Source organism: Colossoma macropomum, unplaced genomic scaffold (assembly GCF_904425465.1).
Source record: "Colossoma macropomum unplaced genomic scaffold, Colossoma_macropomum, whole genome shotgun sequence".
NCBI lineage: Eukaryota > Metazoa > Chordata > Actinopteri > Characiformes > Serrasalmidae > Colossoma > Colossoma macropomum.
Window position 1 is genome coordinate 19425244 of NW_023494792.1, and position 18737 is coordinate 19443980.

The 18737-nt window shown below is 40.5% G+C and overlaps 1 protein-coding gene across 6 annotated transcripts in view; it reads left to right on the plus strand.

The window, feature by feature from the left end:
* The window catches only part of LOC118811856 (neogenin), a 114432-nt gene extending 96161 nt beyond the window's left edge, over positions 1–18271 (plus strand). Inside the window, exons 14-29 of one of the 6 annotated variants that reach the window (XM_036576393.1) lie at positions 326–436; positions 4949–5143; positions 5346–5441; positions 8211–8446; positions 8845–8983; positions 9552–9659; positions 10633–10827; positions 11075–11107; positions 11266–11331; positions 11423–11561; positions 13036–13253; positions 13326–13418; positions 13731–13895; positions 15414–15659; positions 16552–16673; positions 17204–18271. In XM_036576393.1, coding sequence (XP_036432286.1) covers positions 326–436; positions 4949–5143; positions 5346–5441; positions 8211–8446; positions 8845–8983; positions 9552–9659; positions 10633–10827; positions 11075–11107; positions 11266–11331; positions 11423–11561; positions 13036–13253; positions 13326–13418; positions 13731–13895; positions 15414–15659; positions 16552–16673; positions 17204–17287 — 2246 coding nt within the window. In that variant the 3' untranslated portion in view covers positions 17288–18271. Of the gene's footprint in view, positions 1–325; positions 437–4948; positions 5144–5345; positions 5442–8210; positions 8447–8844; positions 8984–9551; positions 9660–10632; positions 10828–11074; positions 11108–11265; positions 11332–11422; positions 11562–13035; positions 13254–13325; positions 13419–13730; positions 13896–15413; positions 15660–16551; positions 16674–16954 lie in introns of all 6 variants that reach the window. The other 5 variants (XM_036576395.1, XM_036576394.1, XM_036576397.1 and 2 more) reach the window with 5 other exon arrangements.
* The last annotated feature ends 466 nt before the right edge of the window (positions 18272–18737 follow it).

Sequence of the window (18737 nt, forward strand, 5' to 3'; positions counted from 1 at the left end):
AATTACAAATATTTCCTAACTTGTAATGGAAGTTAATGTAACAAGATATTTTTTCAAAGTAATTTTGGACCATTTCAATTTAAACACAAGGCAAAGGGTAAGTGGGCTTTTCAAATTATGCAAAAAATGAAAAACTATATAAATGGAAACACAAGGTTTTTGCACAACCGTGACAGTATGTTCTTAATAACTTACCAAGTTAAATTAAAGGTTAAATAAAAAATAAAACATATATCACTAATAAACAAGTAATGACTATACTGAAAAGCTGAGAAAAGATGACCGGCAGTTATCCATCTGTTGATGTGGCTGTGTCTTGCTGTAGGTTTGGAGAGAGGGACTGAGTACTCATTCCGGGTGTCGGCCACTACGGTGAACGGAAGCGGCCCGGCCACAGAGTGGCTCACAGGCGAGACCTTCGAGAGCGACCTGGATGGTAAGAGAGATACAAAACAAAGCTGTGGAGAGTCAGAGAGAGTTTAAACTGCTGCTTCAGCGTTTCTCAGTCCAGGTGTAAACCTCATTTATTGAAAGATTTTTCTCCACTCTCTTAACTTAAGCATCGACTAAATATAAGTCACCAAAGGTTTTGTTTGAACTTGGATGAGGTCCTTACTCCACTTTCCTTCCCAGTAGACGTTAGCGTGAAACTGCTGTTATTGATTGCTTTGCAGGCTTGTCTGGCCTGGATGGGGCCTGGGAGATAAGAGAGTAGGAGGTTATTAAACACAGATCAAACAGGAGCTCACAGATAGACTGTAGCTCATCAATACTGAAAGACACGCTGAATAATTCAGCTCTTCCTCTCTGTACTGGAGGAGTCTATAAGAACCGGCTCAAAGGTAGTCCTGAGTGACTCTGACAGCCACTGCTCTGCTCTGAGGCCTCAGTGCAGTCAAGCCACTACGAATGGCTGATAAATCTTTTAATTCAGGGATGATGCTGATGACCTTGCTGAAACCCTAGAATGATTTGTATCTTTCCTATAAGGGTTACAGGATTTAACTAAGATGTCATATTGGCTGAGGGATACATGTTGGAATTGCGCTGACAAATCACATGGGAAAGGCTCGATGCTTTTATGGGGCATGGGTGAAGGTTCTGCACACTTTGTGCTGTGCTTGTGATTTGCCAGAAAGCTCATATAGCATGCATCAGGATGAGCTGAACCTGGGCAACATGCCTACACAGCACACTGTACAGATTTCTGCAATTTGTTATGGTAAATGAAAAGTCCGCTGAAATTTCGCCCATCAAAAACACACTTTGGCTGAATAAAGCAAAAGACTAAATAGGTCTACAGTGAAATGTCAAAATCTAACTTAACATCTGAATAGTAATGAAAATGAGAAATAGTTAATTAAATTCTTTAATGGAAATCACATACATAATACTGACTAACTCTGTATCTTTTAGTAATGAACTTTTTATCTCTCATTTAAAAAATTATTACTCAAACGTGTGCGTTCGTTGGATGCTGCTGAGGTTTATGGCTGTTTCTTCTCCAAATGACTTAAGCCCCATCTCAAATGGTACGTGTACTGTCCTGCAGTTCACCTCTGCGTGTGCGGACAACCAGGTTGAAGGGTGTCCCATTTCTCATTTTGGCGATCAGGGGGCTGCTCACTAGCTCTGTCTATGTGCCCTCTATGAGCCCACACTGTGGCCTTTGGCAAGGACTGCTACAGTGTGGAGAGGTAGATATTCAGATGAGAGTTAAAATGCATTTATTTATTACTTTATCTTTCAGTAAGTTGACAAGTTAGCTGCATTATGCATATAATCTAAATTGAGCCTCTGTCTCAAAAGTCTGTCTCAAATGCACACCATTTCAATGTCTATGCTTCATTTCATGGTGCAGGCCAAATGAGCTTTAGCTGTCCTCTTTATGGGAAGAGTCATTAAAAATACAAGACTGCCATTTCAGTGTAACAAGTCCTATAATCACAAAAGCAGAATTGAAAGAAATTGAGACAAAGTGCTGTCATTGTAATGGTTTGTTGGTTTTAAAGTTCAGATTCCTTTTAACCATGTTCAGAGTGAAATTGCATTGGATCAGATATCATTGCAGAAATGAGAACTGGTGGAATTGAGGCTGTCATGGTGGTTGTTTGTCATTGTAGCTGGAAGATTTCAGCTGGCTGTTCAAAGAGAGGGTTTTGTTCCTTATCCCCACTTTCTTATTCATGCTTCTCATAAGACATCAATTCAGAGACAAACTGAAGTAGGGAGGATAAATAATAATAAGCGTTTCAGCCGATTAGAACAGCTAAGTTGGATTAATAACTGGGCGTTTTTTCCACTCATAATAAGACAAGACATCCGGGATGAACCGGCCAGTGTGTTTGTGTTGATTGAGCCGTTCTCTCTGTATTTATAACCCTCATAAGCTTGTTTGTAGCTGTTGAAATGGGACAGCAAAGTGTTACTTGAATTAGCTGTGCGAATATGATGGCCTTTGAAACAATTAACCAATTTAATGGTTCCAAATCCGGGAGGTTTTGAAGGCAGTGATATGCCAGGCTGTGTATATTGTAAAATGCATGTGTGAAGTTCTTAAGATGGACTGGAGTGAATTTCTGCAGCTTCAGTGATACAGCGCAGAAATGTCCGTGTAATGTAAGCCTTTCTTTTAAGTTGTACCAAAAATAAATTGAGGCATTTCCCCACACTTATGCCATTTTCCTTGCAAACGGTGCGATTATGAATTAATTTTCAAAGCTGTAGGTTTCTGAAACGTGCTCTGCACCCATGCTCCTGTAATACATATAAATGCTCCTCCATTTATTTTACCTCTTCGCTTTGAAGTTGCATCTCTTCCTGCCCCCGAGGTGATAGTGGTTATAGGAGAGTCGTCCCTGTGCGCCAGGTTTAGGAAACCCCACTGATAGAAGAAATGAGCCCAGCTCCACGAGGCCAGAGAGGAGACTGCGCTTGGCTTCTCTCCTTTTATTAGAGCTGATCTGCTGACAGACTGCTGGAGCTGGAGACTGAGTGGAGAAGATGCCATCTTGTTTTCACTCCGTCCTCAGGGGAATAGCAGGAGGAGCTGCTGGAAAGGAAGCGTGCAACAGAGGCACTCACTAATAGGCTTGGGCGATTTGACAATATTATTGCCATGTCAAAATTCCTGACCAGTGTGTTTTTTTGTACAGAGACGGTGGTCTGCAACTTTGCCACTTCATTATGCGTGCATGTTTAAAACCCCAGTCACTGTAAATCTATGTTTTTCTTTCTAATTAGGTTAATCTTGTTTTTGTAGGCAAACTGTATACACATACAGCGCATACACTATGAATAACATTCTATTGTCCATTAAATGGTTGATACATTTTGCCAAATTTCTCGCTTTTCGGCGTAAACTGGGTAGTCCTAATCATTAACCCCACTAGTCACAAGGCTTTCTTGGCAACACAGCTTCATCAAACTCTGCCCCCCCCCAAGATTTCATTCTCTTCCAGTCTGAGCAACTTAGAGAGCAATAACTAAGCTAGACAGCATAAATGAGCCAGCAGGCTACCTCATCTGTCTGTCATTGGCTCACTGTCCATCTGGCCATGCTGACGTTCTGTGTATGTGAGGTTGTGTGAATGCACAACCAAGAGCAAAGTGAAAAGAAACCTTGCTTTCTTTAATCGCTATAAACAGTCATACGTAATATGGGCGCCTCTGGTCAAATGACATGTTTTGTTGATTTTTTTAAAGAAGAAATATGTTAACAAATCATGTTGCATCCTCGCCTCATGCAGGAAAATGAATATAGGATGCAGAGGGGCTTAGGTTGTCTGAATAACAGGAAAAGGAGAGGGCAGGGGAGGGTGTGGAGAGTTGCGTGATAACTGCTGTATAAATATCTCTGTGTGTTTTTAAAAAACTAGGGAGTTGGAGAAAGTGCATTGACTCTCTGGGTTCTTTGTCTTGACATCCCCTTGAGCTCAAGTAAGGGTCGGTCTTCCTAACTGGGTCTATAATAAATTGAACAAATTTTAACTTCCCACTACAACTGGCGAAAAAAGTAAAGCATCCTATGTGGCCTTTGCAGAAGTTATGGAACATTTTATATTTTTAGTTTTTTTCCCAATGTTTTAAACTTACATAAAACTCACAAATAGTTGTAAATTGTGCTCTAAAGTTTGCAGAAAAATGTTATATTTAAATTCTCTGTAGAGGATGTGTTAACTTATTTTCACTTAGGAAATCAACAAAGCGTGTAATTTGACCAGGATGTTTAAGCTCTTGCGTACGACTGTAAAAGCTGACTAATGTTGGTGAACCATGAAGTGATTTAGTCAGCATCACTATCTGCACATGTAGAGCCTGTTTCACATCTTCCCACTACATCTGGGAGAACTGTACTGAGAGAGGTCAATCATGTGTGCTCAATTGAATAATAAGCCATGCCCAGACTGTTCTCAAATAGATGTGATTAGTAGTTTTAAACAGTGTTTTATTGTATTTCTGTCTTTTTTTTTTCTTTTGAACTTTGTTGGATGTTTAATATAACACCCAGTTTTAGTATTATACAGACATTTAATGTTTTACACTGTTTCCTCAGTGTGAAAGAGAGGCCATCCACAAGTCAGACTCACATACAGCCAAGTATTATTGGTATGCTTGTGGAAAGTGCAAACGTGAGAGTTTGAGATGCAAGGAACGCACAAACATGAGATTCATTACAATGGAAAAAGTTCATTCTTGCACAGTGAAAGTTTGTTTTTCTCTGTCAGACATGCTGCAGATGACTAGAATTTGGCTGCCCTTTGGCCAAATTATAGAAGGCAGGTTTTTTAAGGAGCTAGATGAGGTTTATAGAATACATTTAAATGAGTTCACTTTTCTATCTAAATAGGCAGTGTAGTCTATTTGAGTTTTAAAAATCATATCTAAAAGATAAATATTGTTCAACCCTTTTTACTAAAATAAGTGTGTTTGTGTATGCATGTTTTAGAGTCTCAGGTACCTGGAGCGCCCAGTTCTCTGCATGTGCGGCCCCTGGTAAACAGCATTGTAGTGAGCTGGACTCCTCCGGAGAACCAGGACATCGTGGTGAGGGGCTACAGCATCGGCTACGGCATAGGCAACCCTCACGCGCAAACCGTCAAAGTGGACTACAAACAGCGCTACTACAGCATCGACAACTTGGGTAGGCATTTTCTCCCCTTCTTTTGCATGTTTCACCTTGGTTTCGCATCTGTAACCTTTCAGATTCCACCGCCAAAACAAACATTTGGAGTCAGATGATCCCCTCTCAAGTTGAGAGTGGGTGAGCATCAGAGGGGCTGGATGAAAGAACGTGGGAGTGTGTTGGGGAGGAATGTGATATTTACTGCTGTCTCCCTCTCTAGAACCCAGCTCGCACTACGTGATCACTCTGAAGGCTTTCAACAACATGGGTGAGGGAATACCTGTGTATGAAAGTGCCATCACCAGGCCCCAGTCAGGTAAACACACACATACACACACATTCACACACAGACATTAACACACAGATCAGTTATTACACATAAATAATTCACAAGTTTGTTCTGCTGAATCAGATTTACTGTGAAGTACGGGTGTGGAAAATGAGGCAAATGCCCCCCTTAAGGACTGTGTCCATTTACTGTAAAGCTAAACAGTATCTGCGCATGAAGCATAGACCAAACCAGGCTTGGGTGATATAAACTGGACAGGTAGATAGCAAAGACAGTAAATAGAACAAAAAAAGAAAATCTTGTGAAGGGAATTTGAGGCTTATCTGAGGCAAAATGCTCCCCCACTTTGGGTAAGAAGCCACCCAGTGAATCTTGCATTGGTTTGTCATCTTTGATAGAACTTATAATTTGTCTGTCGAATCATTTTTGAAGAATTGTGCTATTAATCAACATATAACATTAAAATATATTTTAAAAAGAAGTTGAGGCCTTGAACAAGGCATGTCTGAATGATTACGCTTAATTTTAATAAGCTATGTCAAAAGACAAATTGGAGTAAAATAGAAACACTTGCAATGTAAATTTTGTTAATTAAAAATGATTATGATTATATTAAGTACATAATGACATTATGTAAATTAATTTAACGTTGCCTAGTTCTCTCTAACAGTTGCTATAGCTGGCATGTACTGCTAATGCCAGCAAGTCACACAAACTCTAGTTAACAAGTTTGTCTTTCGCATGAAAATCTAACTAAATAATATTTCCATGGCAGTACTGTGAAGGTGGGCCTTCTGTCCTGTGTCTGGGGCCCCAAAAGGTCCAAGTTTTTTTTTCCTCTCAAAAAATATATTGCTCTCTGCACAGCTCCCCCATGGTCATCTGTTTTAAACTAAAGTTCTAACGAAAATTTTCTAGACATTTCTGAATTAATTGTTCAAATAATATTTGGTCCCTATCATTTGATCTGGAGAGAAAAAAAGGTTTGGGAGGCATTTTATCCTGGGGGGCTTCTTTCCCCAAGGTAGCTTACATGACAACATGGTTTCCCAGTGTGTGTCACAAAGCCTTCACAATGCTCTTTGTTTTATTAAAGCTGAGAAAATTCATGTGTTGTACGTTTTTATTGTGTAGACTGACTATCTGAGGTGATAGCATATCTCAGGGGTAGGATCGGCTTTGGTAGACACATGTGGCGTATCTTTATATTTTTATTAGAATCTAAGCAAACCTGAGACAAGTGCAGCTGTCTTATGGTGTAGTGTATGTCTGAATGCTTTAGCATGTATGTCACACACTCAAAACCCCAAACCCCACATTCTCTAATGTGTCACAGTAAATTTGATTACAGAGACACAGACACTGAACAAAGACGGTCTGAGTGAATGTCTCATTTTGCTGAAGTACATGCGGGTCTTGTTCATGTTGGAAATGTAGTCTGTGTTCGTTTTCTTTCTCTGGATGTGCTCAGTGCTGAGCGCTCCAGAGTGGAGTGCCCCCTACAGCTCGGGGGACATGGGGAATTAGTTTGGTCTGTAAGTGTCAGTGGGTTTGAAGAGCATGTTAGAAGGCTATCCCCACCATTGCCAAGGCACCCTCGTTCGTGTCTCTCTTTCAGCATGCTGTAAAGCTGAGCAGGAAAGAGGCAGCCAGCGGGCGGTGGCGGCGGGGGGGGGCAACGCTTCCAGGACCCCCTGCCGGCCTGTCACGGCTAACTTCAGTTCGCCTCAAACATTTGTAAAGTCTTTGGGGCAAACATCAGTCCTGCTACAGCTGGAGATGCGCGCTGTTTAGACATGCAGGCCTGACAGAGATGTGAGAGAATAGCGCATCAGATAACCATGACCTAGAAATAAAGAGTTAGCTGGTGCGAAAGGAGTATATACAAGTGTAAATACTTTTTTGGATATTACCAAATTTGTGAATCTGTTTGCAACCTATTTCTTAAAAGACCAGATGAAAGAGTGTCATACGAGGTCCCCTGTACTGTAGCTGGATATTTTAGAATTCCCTGTATGATGCAAAGGCTGCAACATTTGATGCATAATAAGGCCCGACCAAAATGTATGGTGACCTATATTAAGGTCTCATGTCTTTATTGGTGTGAGTGAAAATTCCACTGATAAAACAGATATTTTTAAGTTGAATATGCACCTCTAACATGAGGAGAATCACTCATTTGACTGAGGATTTCACCCCCTTATGTCAGTCAGATTGCTGATTTGGCAGTCACTGACAACCATATCAGTCAGTAAAGCACTGCTAGAACTGTAGGATTTTTGACCTCATAAATTTCGGCTGATACTAAGTTATAGCGCGGTAAAATTGTTCATGTAATGTTTATATCGGTCAAACCCTGGCCAGCGTAGTTCTCTATAATTCACTGTTCGTTTAAAGTAGGGGTTATTTTGGGATTTAGCGAAAGACAGATGAGCACATCATTGTTGTTCCAGAGATTCCTCAGCTGTCTTTCACTGTTCAAATCCTGTATTTGGTTGTGAATGTTTTATGCTCCTTCACAATTCTGCTCTTTCAAGATACTGAAACTGTATGTATGTATGTTAGTCTATTGATTTTCTGTTCTAATAGTATCTCTCTTTCTCTTTGCCCTCCCAATTTCTCATCACTCCTTTCCCTCTTACCCCTCCTGCATTTAAACACATCAATCGCTTTATCCTCATGACCCCCCTTCCTCCCTCATTTCTGTGTTACTGATGATTTTTTTTTTTTTTTGGATCCATTGCTTGTTTCATGCTTTGTGCTTGAATCACCTGACACCGTGTTGACTGCTGGCAGATCCCATAGATCCAGATATTGATTTGTTTGAACTCTTCCATCATACCCCCCACACCCCAGCGCCCGATCCCTCCCCCATGCTCCCTCCCGTGGGCGTGCAGGCCTCCGTCATCAGCCACGATACCATTAAAGTATCCTGGGCTGACAACTCCTTGGCCAAGAACCAGAAGATCACGGACTCTAGGTTCTACACTGTCCGCTGGAAGACCAACATACCAGCCAACACCAAGTACAAGGTGCTGCCGCACATGCACACATAAAAGAGAGCACTCTGTGGAATGTGCATGTTGGAAATGCCCTTTAAAATTCATTAAAACTCTCTCAAAGTCAATTAAATCGATTTTGGATTTCCCTTTGGGTTCCCTTTGGCACTTCTGTTCTGCCCTTACTTCTTTTTACTGCTATGTTTAAGCCAGTGTCTCTAAGAAATACTTACACTGCCTCCAAGTGGGCAAGTGTTGACATTGCATTTAAATGGCAAGAAAAAAAATTCTCACTATTGTTGAGCTTTTGGTTTTTGGAATTATGTTAGTGATAATACATGCAGGCAATCTAACACTTCCTTTATGCAAATATCTAAACAGGTCTAAGAATATTTGGAAGTTATATTCTAATGTGGTTGTTGTGTTTTCAGGTTGCAAACACCACCACTCTGACACACACAGTGACGAACCTTAAGCCCAACACACTGTACGAGTTCTCCGTTATGGTCACCAAAGGCCGACGCAGCAGCACCTGGAGTATGACTGCTCACGGCACCACCTTCGAGACTCGTAAGAACCTCGCCTTATGACTCACAACCAGTACAGGCAACAATTCTTATGGCACTTTCTCTCTCTCTCTCTCTTCTCTATTGAGAAAAAAAAACATAAATTGTGGCCTGTGCAAAAGTTATTATACTCTGACTATGACATTTGATGTTTTATTTTGCAGTATTTAAATTTGTTCTCTGTAGAGCAGTGGTTCTCACAGTGGTCATCAGGGGCCCCTAGACAATCAATATTTGTGCTCTCTTTGTGATCTCTGTGTGTTGGGACTGAGCAAATATGTGGGCTGTCTGGGGATCCCTGAGGGACCAGCTTGAGCTGCTGTGGGGGATGTGCTAATGTTTTCACTTAGAAAGTCAACAAAATGTGATTTGAAACTTTGGCATCCGACTGTACCTACCAGCATTTCACTGTGGAAAAATCAAGAGATTCCCATAACGGAAATTCCCCGTTATCTTGTGTAAAAGCACAATATGGACATCCATATTAACAGTATAAACACTGGCTGAAAGGCTGAAAAAGGCTGAAAGAGGCTGCAGCTGGACTGTGTAGTGATACATATCTGTCTCTCCAGTTCCCACCTCCGCTCCCAAAGATGTCACTGTGGTCAGTAAAGAGGGCCGTCCCCGCACCATCAACATCAATTGGCAGCCACCAACTGAGGCCAATGGCAAAATCACAGGTAACTAATGCTGTAAGACCATGGAGCTGACTGTCCAAATCTGGCCTTTGCTTTTTAATAAAGCCTCTGATTTTAATAATTCACAGGCCTGAACAGGAGAGTTGACTTTTTCTATTATATGTATTACAGTCTAAATTGCTGTATGACTGTTGGCTACAGTGTGAAAAGCTCCTGAGTAGATGGGTCAGACTCACTGGCCACAGTGGTTCGGTAACCTTTGTTTGTAAAGTATATACTTTGGGGACTGAGCAGTTTATTAAAGTCAAGTCTATCATTCTGTAATGCAACTGCAATGACTTAAACTGACATTTGGATGAACAAGCTGTCATTCAGATGAGTAGCATTTTGTAATGTTCAAACATTTTTAAAATGTTCTTGTTCTTGTTTGTTATTTTTTCTGAAGTATGTCTAAAGTAAGATTGGAAGTACATAGATTTCTAGATGAATTTCTCCAAAGATGTGATCTGAGCTTCATCCAATAAGATGACTTTATTCTTTTCAAAAACCTGTTGTATCAGAAATTGATACAAATTGACATAAAGCATATTATACAGCACAATCTGGCACTGAAGATAAAAAATGGGAGTTGTGTGGACCATCTGTTAAATAAGACTCTAGATAAAGATAAAGATGATTTTGTGAGCCATTCATGTAGAATTTCAGATAATTTCAAAGGGCTCACAAATATTTTACAACACTGTTTTATTTAATTAAGGCCTTGTCATTGACTGTAACTTTCCCCCTGCCCACCCGCTAATTTTATGATACAGTGCTTTGATTAAAACCAAGAACAAAAGCCTCTTATTTAAAAAATTCTCAGAGCTTCCCAGGGGAGTTTTTGAAATATATTGCAGTCTGAATTGTTCTGACAGTCGGCTAGGGTGGGCAAAGCTTATCATTGGGTGGGCCAGAACCACTCTGGAGTCAGGCCGTGTCTCTGTGTTAAAGTACTGTTGTCTCTCCCTGCCTGCAGGCTACATCATCTACTACAGTACGGATGTGAATGCAGAGGTACATGACTGGGTTGTAGAGCCAGTGATGGGGAACAGACTGACACACCAGATCCAGGAGCTCACTCTAGACACAACTTACTACTTTAAGATACAGGCCCGCAACTCTAAAGGCATGGGACCACTCTCTGACACCGTGCAGTTCCGCACACCCAAAGGTAATTTAGCTGATTACAGCACCACCCTGAGACCACTTTATTGCTCATCTCTGAGTAAAAAAATCGTGGAACATTTCACAGCAGGTGTAATGAGCATCCCACTGATACTGGCATCATAAGCACTGACTCAGAAAAGCTCTTTGAATGTAAATATTCCTTTACCTCCGCCTCCATTACCCCTACTCACTCTATTTCTTCTCTTTCCCTCTTTCTCTCTCTGGTTTTGTCTCTGGTTTGCTTCCTTCAGCTGAACCCTCTGACAAAATGTCAAGTGATCAAGGTAACTGTTCTTTTTTTCTACCTTTCTTTTGTTTATTCTTTCTTTTTGCTTCTTGCGTCCCTCTGTGAAGCCTCGTTTTGTCTTTGTCTCGTTTTCTTCTTGCCCTTACAAGTACCTGCTCAGACAGTTTGTACCTAATGCTTTATCCTTGTTGTCAGTAGGCTTCCATGGTACGCCTGGGGGACGCTCTCCTCTGCCTGATCACGGATTCGGATCCACCCTCGGTAAATATGTACTCTGTCACGTGTGAATAATGCTTTGTACACCTCGGCTCGTTTTTCTTTCACTCACTCTCACTCTGTCTTTGTCTCTCAGATAAGCCAGGAATCACAGGCAGTCAGGAGAATCACATTCTGGTGATAGTCATTATCGTTTCTGTGGGAGTGTTCACCATCATCGCTGTGGTGGTGGGGGCATTTCTCTGTACACGACGCTCCAACTCCCATCAGAAAAAGTGAGCTTTTTGACACTCTCCCATGCAAACATGCAAACCTGCCCTACTGTGTCTCCTTACTCAGGGCAGTGTATCTGCAGGTCCTTAAAAAGTCTCAAATTTAACCAAATGAAATTAAGGTCGAAAAAGTCTTTCAGTTTTACATTTTCTTCCCCAAAGTCTTAAATATGTAACAGTTGCACTGAATATAGTTTGTCACATTGGAAAAAAATAGTGTTGTCTTTTTAACTGCGAATTATGCTGCTTATAGAGGCTTTTAAAAAGGTTGCCCATATTCCACCATTGTTATACTGACTGCGTAACAAATGGTGTTAATATGAATACACCGTGGGGAATCCTTAAGGCCTCCTAGGCCCTCATAAAATGATTTCTTTGAAAAATAAAATCACATATATCATGTTTCATTCATTTTGACTTGATGGTATCATTACACTTAATGACACTGTCTTATTTCACTGTTAAGTTTTTTGGTTTGACACAAAAAGGTTCAATTCTTGAATCAACGAAAATTGTCCAGTGAGGATTATTTTTTGTTCTGTGGTATCTTGGTAGGTACAGCTAAATGAGCTCTCCCATTGGTTGGCACTTCAGAAGAAATGAAGGCCTAATGTGTCAGATTAACCACTAACATGATTAGGAGGTGACCATGGAATCACATTTTGATTTACTGTAGGCCTTCTTGAAGTTCTAGATAAGACACTGACTGCCATATGAGCTGTAGTGTAACCAGGTTTCGGTCAATTGTCAGAAATGGAAAACAGCAGCAGCTCTAAGCCAGGACGTCTTACAAAAGAGTAACTGTAAAACTGCTATATACAAGGTAACTGATATGCCAATGTGCCTGTTGCATGCTTCGCATAAAACATGGAACATCTTTAACAAGCTTCAAATGTCCATGTTTAATCTAGAATGGCCAAAACACACTAACATACTACTAAAATCACATAGGGATGCTAGAAGAAATTAGTATTATTGTAAAGATGGGTTTTGACATTTATGGCCCAGACTGGAGGCCTAGATCTAAAAGGCATGTTTTGAAAATAAAGGAAAGTACAAATTCAGTTTGCTACTTAGTGAAAAAGTAAATGAGTATGTGAATGAATCTTACTAGTGGTGTTTTGTGATCAAATTGCATTAATTGCACTACAACTGGTATTAAAAAGGTCTTTAAAAAGTCTTTAATTTGCATAAACTTGTAGATGCCCTGTTACTGTAAATTATCACTGTAAGTACTGAAGACAGCAACTGCCTTTTACATTGTATGAAAACTTCATAATGATTGGACCAACGATCATCAAAAAATGACTTTTTACATTCACTTACATTAAAAGATCAGAATGTTTTTGTCTTCTCCTGTAAAGTTAGTGTATGAATCAGAGACATTTTTTAGACATTTCATTAATCCACTATCTAAATAGGTAAAGATCGTAAGTCTTAGATGTTCCTGTAAGCAGCCATCTATTCCTGCTTTTAGGAAACGAGCTGCCTGTAAGTCCAATAACGGATCCCATAAGTACAAAAGCACCTCTAAAGACCTGAAGCCCCCTGACCTGTGGATCCACCACGAGCGTCTGGAGATGAAGCCCATAGACAAATCCCCTGAGCCCAACCCGGTCATGACGGAGACTCCCATTCCCCGCAGTCAGGACCCATCCGGTGAGTCTGGCCACCAGAGACGCAACTCATTCCGGGGTAAGAACAGTGTAACTGCCAACACAAGCTTCTTGACAGAGAGTGAGTGTTGTAATGTGTTTGTATTTGAAGGTCATGAGATTGAGGAGAGTGTGTCAACGCTGGCAGGCAGAAAAGGAGTGAGGCCCAAAATAATGATGCCCTTCGACTCGCAACCCCCACAACGTAAGCCCACATCATCCACATTTCTTCAAACCTGAGCCTTTTAAATATATCTCTGAATTCTGGAAGAATGTCGCTAGTGCTTTTTTATATTACTTTGCTGTGGTTGGAAAACATTTGCATCTGGAAATTGTTTTACAAAATACAGCTTTTGCCCAAAGGAAATTGCCTGTCTTGTCAGTTTTTTTTTCCCCTCATTCTTTCAACAAACCTGTGTGAGATGTGTGTCGTTGCTCTGATACAGTTTGTCTGTGTTCTTCTGTGATTAAGTCTGTCTGTGTTGTTGACACTCATCATTTGTCTGCGCATTCTCAGCTATTATTAGTGCCCATCCCATCCATTCTGTTGACTATCTTCATCATCACCATCACCATCATTATCACCCTCCACCTCGTGGTTACCTCCATCATCAGATCAGTCTGAGGGCTCCTGCTACTCCCTCCACTCCTGGCCCTTATTTAGACAGGGCTCCTTCTTCAGGTGAGAATTGTGACGTGATTTAAAGCTTAAAATATTTGTCCAAAACTGACGGAACCCAGCTGTATCGATCTGGATTAGACATCTTGGGGAGAAATTTCTCAAATATTTATCAGGTTCAGATTTCATGGTTACTTTAATGAATTTTGGCCTGCATTTACCATACATGTTAACTCATCATTTGCCATTTTTAAACATAAACATGCTATTCACTTGAACTGTGTAGATTAGATGAGCGTTGGAGTTTTATTTTTAGAGGGTCTAGCAAAGAATTCTGAGCGAGAATCTCTCCTCTCACCCAAATACAGCACAGCAACAGTTCACAGTTATTATGGAGCAAACCTACAGATATATTTCATTTTTATTGACCAGCTAGAACTCATATTGTTGCCTAAAAGTGAAAAGAGAGCCACATTTCATGAGCAATGAAATTGGTTTCATTTTTATGTTGAATTTCTTTAAATACAAAAAAAAAAAAAGATGTCAATGTTATCATTGTGAGCAACCAAGACTGCCAGCTTCCATTTAGTTTGTGTTTGAAATGCATGTAGAACACACTGTAAACACTACGAAAGCTAAACGGCAATCAGCAAATTGCATTGTAAGTGGTGATCATCGGGGTCCAAGCACAACATCTCTAATGGAGCCAACAGAAGCAAAGTGAAGGTCAAAGTTTTTAGTATGACCTTTATAATAGATGTAGGGTCTCAAAAAAGAGATGCCTGACTTTTTGACCTTGGTATGGTAAGCAACAGATTCTTAACAAATCAAAATATCTAGAAAACAGCACAACATTTGGACATGTGTAGTTTCATACTTGTTGAACAGCAGTTAAACGTGTTTACAGTTTTAGTTTTAGAGAGCACCAGAATTTCATGTTAAAATCAATAAAATTCTGCTAGAAATGAAGCTGCACCTGCTTGATTTCTGAATTTTTCCACTGCTCTGAGTGTTCATATCAGATTTACCCTTGCTTTAGTTTTCTCTGTGTTCTTAGTTCTAACATAGATTACCTTTAAGCAATTTTAAATCTGGCACACTAGAGTCACTCGCATTGGTAGAGCAGCCTTAACGCACCTTTCTCCAGTAACCCGCATGTATGTGCCAGTGCGAGTAGTTCAGCCAGTTCCAGTCGTGTTCAGACAGTCGTGTTGTCAGACTTGGTTCAGTTACAAAGGCTGTGTTGGGCCAAAATTTTAGGCCTAATTAAAGCTCTGGCATGATTTATTGGTTGCCCAGTCAAAGGCTGAGTAAGTATAATACTAGTGGTGCACTGACAGGCATATTATGATTGATTTTGTGCATTATGGATTTCATATTAAACAGATTCAGAATGTTTTTGCTCCCACTCATATTCAGAATTCATCACATTCTCATACACGTTCTCATTTCTCCAGTTTCATGTGTATGTGTTGGTATGTGTTCTTGTTAGTCATAACCACTGTTGGTCAGTATTTGCAGTGTTGTAGTATGATGACTGTATTGTAAATCTTTGTGTTGGTTTGATGTTGTTCTCCTTAGAATCTGTAAGGACGCAGGCTCCTGCCCCTGAGCCTCCGGTCGTCCCGACTCAGCCATCCAGTGCAGCAGAGCTGCAGCATACAGAGGTGGTGATTAAAGAGGAGGATCCGCCCTCGTACAAGCCCCCCACGGCCCACGTTCACCCCACACACCCCATGAAGAGCTTTGCTGTACCCACTGTATCTGTCTCAGCTCATAACCCACCCAGCTCTGCCCTGCCCTGCACCCCCCTGCTAGCCCAGCCAGGTCAGCCTGCACACCACAACCCACCTTCCTCTCTCTCTCAGACGCTCTGTCTGTATCTCTGGTCTGCACAGCCAGGCTTAGGATTTGCAGTGTTTACAGTTTAGTGTGTGATATTCCTTAACTGGTCAAGTAGACGTGTGAATTGTTCTTATGCAGTGTTATAAATTGGGCTAATTTGATTTTCATGGCTAATTCTGACCTTTTGTTTCTAGCATTTTTGGGAAACAGTGCTCAGCATGTGACAGTCATGTAGTCATCATAAACACTTGGAAAAGCATTTTTTGGACTAGTTACTCTATACAGTATTTGCTGATCTATGTAAAACTCAACAATCACAGGACCATGTACTTATTCACAAATGATCTTGTCCTGCAGAGCTTGCAGAATATACTGCTCCATTTTTTTACAGGTTTCAGTACCAGTCCAGTCCATCTGCCGTACCTCAATAGTTGATGTTTTCATTGTAGATTTTGCACTTTTATGTGCTGTTGAATAGCTGTTCCCATGGTGCTATTGGGCAGGATACACTGATCTTGTGACAGATTCAGAAAATGAAGAAGTTTTTTTCAATCAAGAAGCAATCTTTACATGAATTACTCATCTCAGTGTCACCGAACAGTCAGATGCAAGCATCTACAGTGTCCGCAAAGGCACTAAACCCATACCTGCATATCTCTGCATACAGATCCTACAAAGGAATAATTATTTATTTAGCTTTTAATAGGAGGCGTTTTTGCCCTCACTTTATATTATATTATATATATATATATATATATAGTGTGAATAGGGCTTATTTTCCTACTGATGCACCAAATACATTGGCAGAAAGTGGATATCAGGACCTCAGGTTATTGGCCTCTTTCAGTGAAATCTCTCTTTAATTTGGTTTCAGTTCCTGGCGTGAAGACGGCGTCTATAGGCACTCTGAGTCGAGTTCGGGCGCCGGTGGCAGTGACGGTACCCAGCGCTCCTGATCAAGCAGAAAACAGCAAGATGCTTCCGCAGAAAGAGACAGTGAGCTTAATCTTTCCTCCACACGTCCTCTGAACACTTCACTGTTCTGAAAGTGTTGAAACCGTTTTTGAACTGCTTTCTTTCTCTCTTTTCTCCTCCTTCTTTACTTTAATACTTCAACTTGCTGCCTGGCTTAATTCAAACTGTTTACACTTGCTGAATCTAACTAATGTGAATAATGACTAACTAAACAAAATGTTTTCCTGACAAATCATATTAATACTCCAAATGCTCAACCAAAACCTGTGTTTTCTGCTTTATTCTTCTCTTTCTCACTTCAGTCTCATTGATGCTGTGTTTCAAACATTTTCAGGATTTGTTTGCTCTGTTTGGTCACATATCTACCTCCATATCAACTCATCTACCAACACATTTCATCTCCTGCTCTGTCTCCCTCTTTTACATCATCCCATCCCCTCTTTTCTTTTTCTTTCCTTCTTCTTTTCTTTTCTCTCTCATCCTGCATCCTCCTCTCTGTGTGGCTGTGGCTGTAACTCTAACCTGGCTTCCCCTGCATGGCTCTCTCTAAGGCGTATGAGACAGATGAGCTGTCGGAGGAGATGGCTCACCTGGAGGGTTTGATGAAGGACCTGAACGCCATCACAACAGCCTGACAGCACTAAACCCGCTCTAGGGAGCTAACCCTGGACTTGAGCCTGGCCTGTTCTGAGGAAGGGCCCAGCTGTTTTTTGATCACTGATCACTTATCCTTTCTCAGTGACTGACCAGGGGATGAGCTTCAGATTTTTGTTTCTCCATTTTGCATGGACGGATGGGAAAAATTAAAAGATTTCCAAGAAAAGCACTCCAGCGAACACCATTTTGTTATTTCTAAGGAAGTATTCTGGACATTTTTAATGTTTTGGACTTCAAATGAATATTGATAATTGTTTTATTTTTTATTTTGTATGTGTACATACACACATTATGCATAATGATCATTTTATGTATTCATTTTTAAATTCATACATACCATTGGGAATGTGTGGGTGTATTTATAATGACGCCATTTAAAGTAGCTGTTGCTCCACTTACATTTCTTTATATATGTAAAAGGAACAACCTTCAGCATTGAAGAATGAATATGTTCAGTATCCTTGGTCTACAGAGACGAGATGAGTTTTTTTTCCTTTCTTTTTTTCTTCCCCCCTTACACATTGCTCTGTGTTCTTTCCCAGGGAAACCTGTAGCATAGAACTCTGAATATGCATCATAACGGACACTACAGGCGAGTACATATAGGATTCAGACATTGAAGGAAACAACTGTGGATCCTGAAAATGCTATTTTTATTAAAAAAGGAAAACAATCCAGCTGCAGTGTAACATCAGCAAGTCAACAATGCTGTAGTTCATGTGGTGCTGATGATATGGAGACCTAAGACTTTTTGATAGGACCTCTGGTCCGGTCTTGGTGAGAGCATCACCTTTAATACCTCATGAGCTCACAGTTAGGCTGTCAGATCAGCGCAACAGTCGTGTTTTTCATCTGTGTGAGGTGGAGGCACCACAAACAGGAGTGAAGGTGTCCATGGTTTTCCCCTGTCCATTTGAAGGGGCTCCCAGGAAAGTGATTCTTTGAACTTTTAAAAAGGAAAAGATTTTGACCTTTCTACACTTCCAAAAAAGACACTTTTTATATAAATGCTTATGTTTGTTTTTTATAAGAGGAAATTTACTTTGCTTTGTAAACATTATGTATGTAAATTACGATTCGCAAGGTTTAATATGTTCTTTTTTCTCAATTCGTTGTTCCACCACTCCTCCCAAAGAAAGAAAGAAGATATAATGAACTCTGCCTTGCTGGATGCATTTACATGTACAGTATCTCGTACAAATGAATGTTAATGTGACTGTAAGAAGTTCTGCTAATTAATAAAGTCAATGTTTGTAAATGTGTCTACAATGTTGGGTGGGGGAGGGGGAGCAACATGTGCTGAGCCATTGGAATGGAGGGGGCACAGTCAAGAGTTCATTTGCACTTTTTCTATGGATTAAAAAAAGGGATTGCTGATGCTGATGTGAAATATGAAACTATTTTATGTAACAATGATGTCATAAGTAA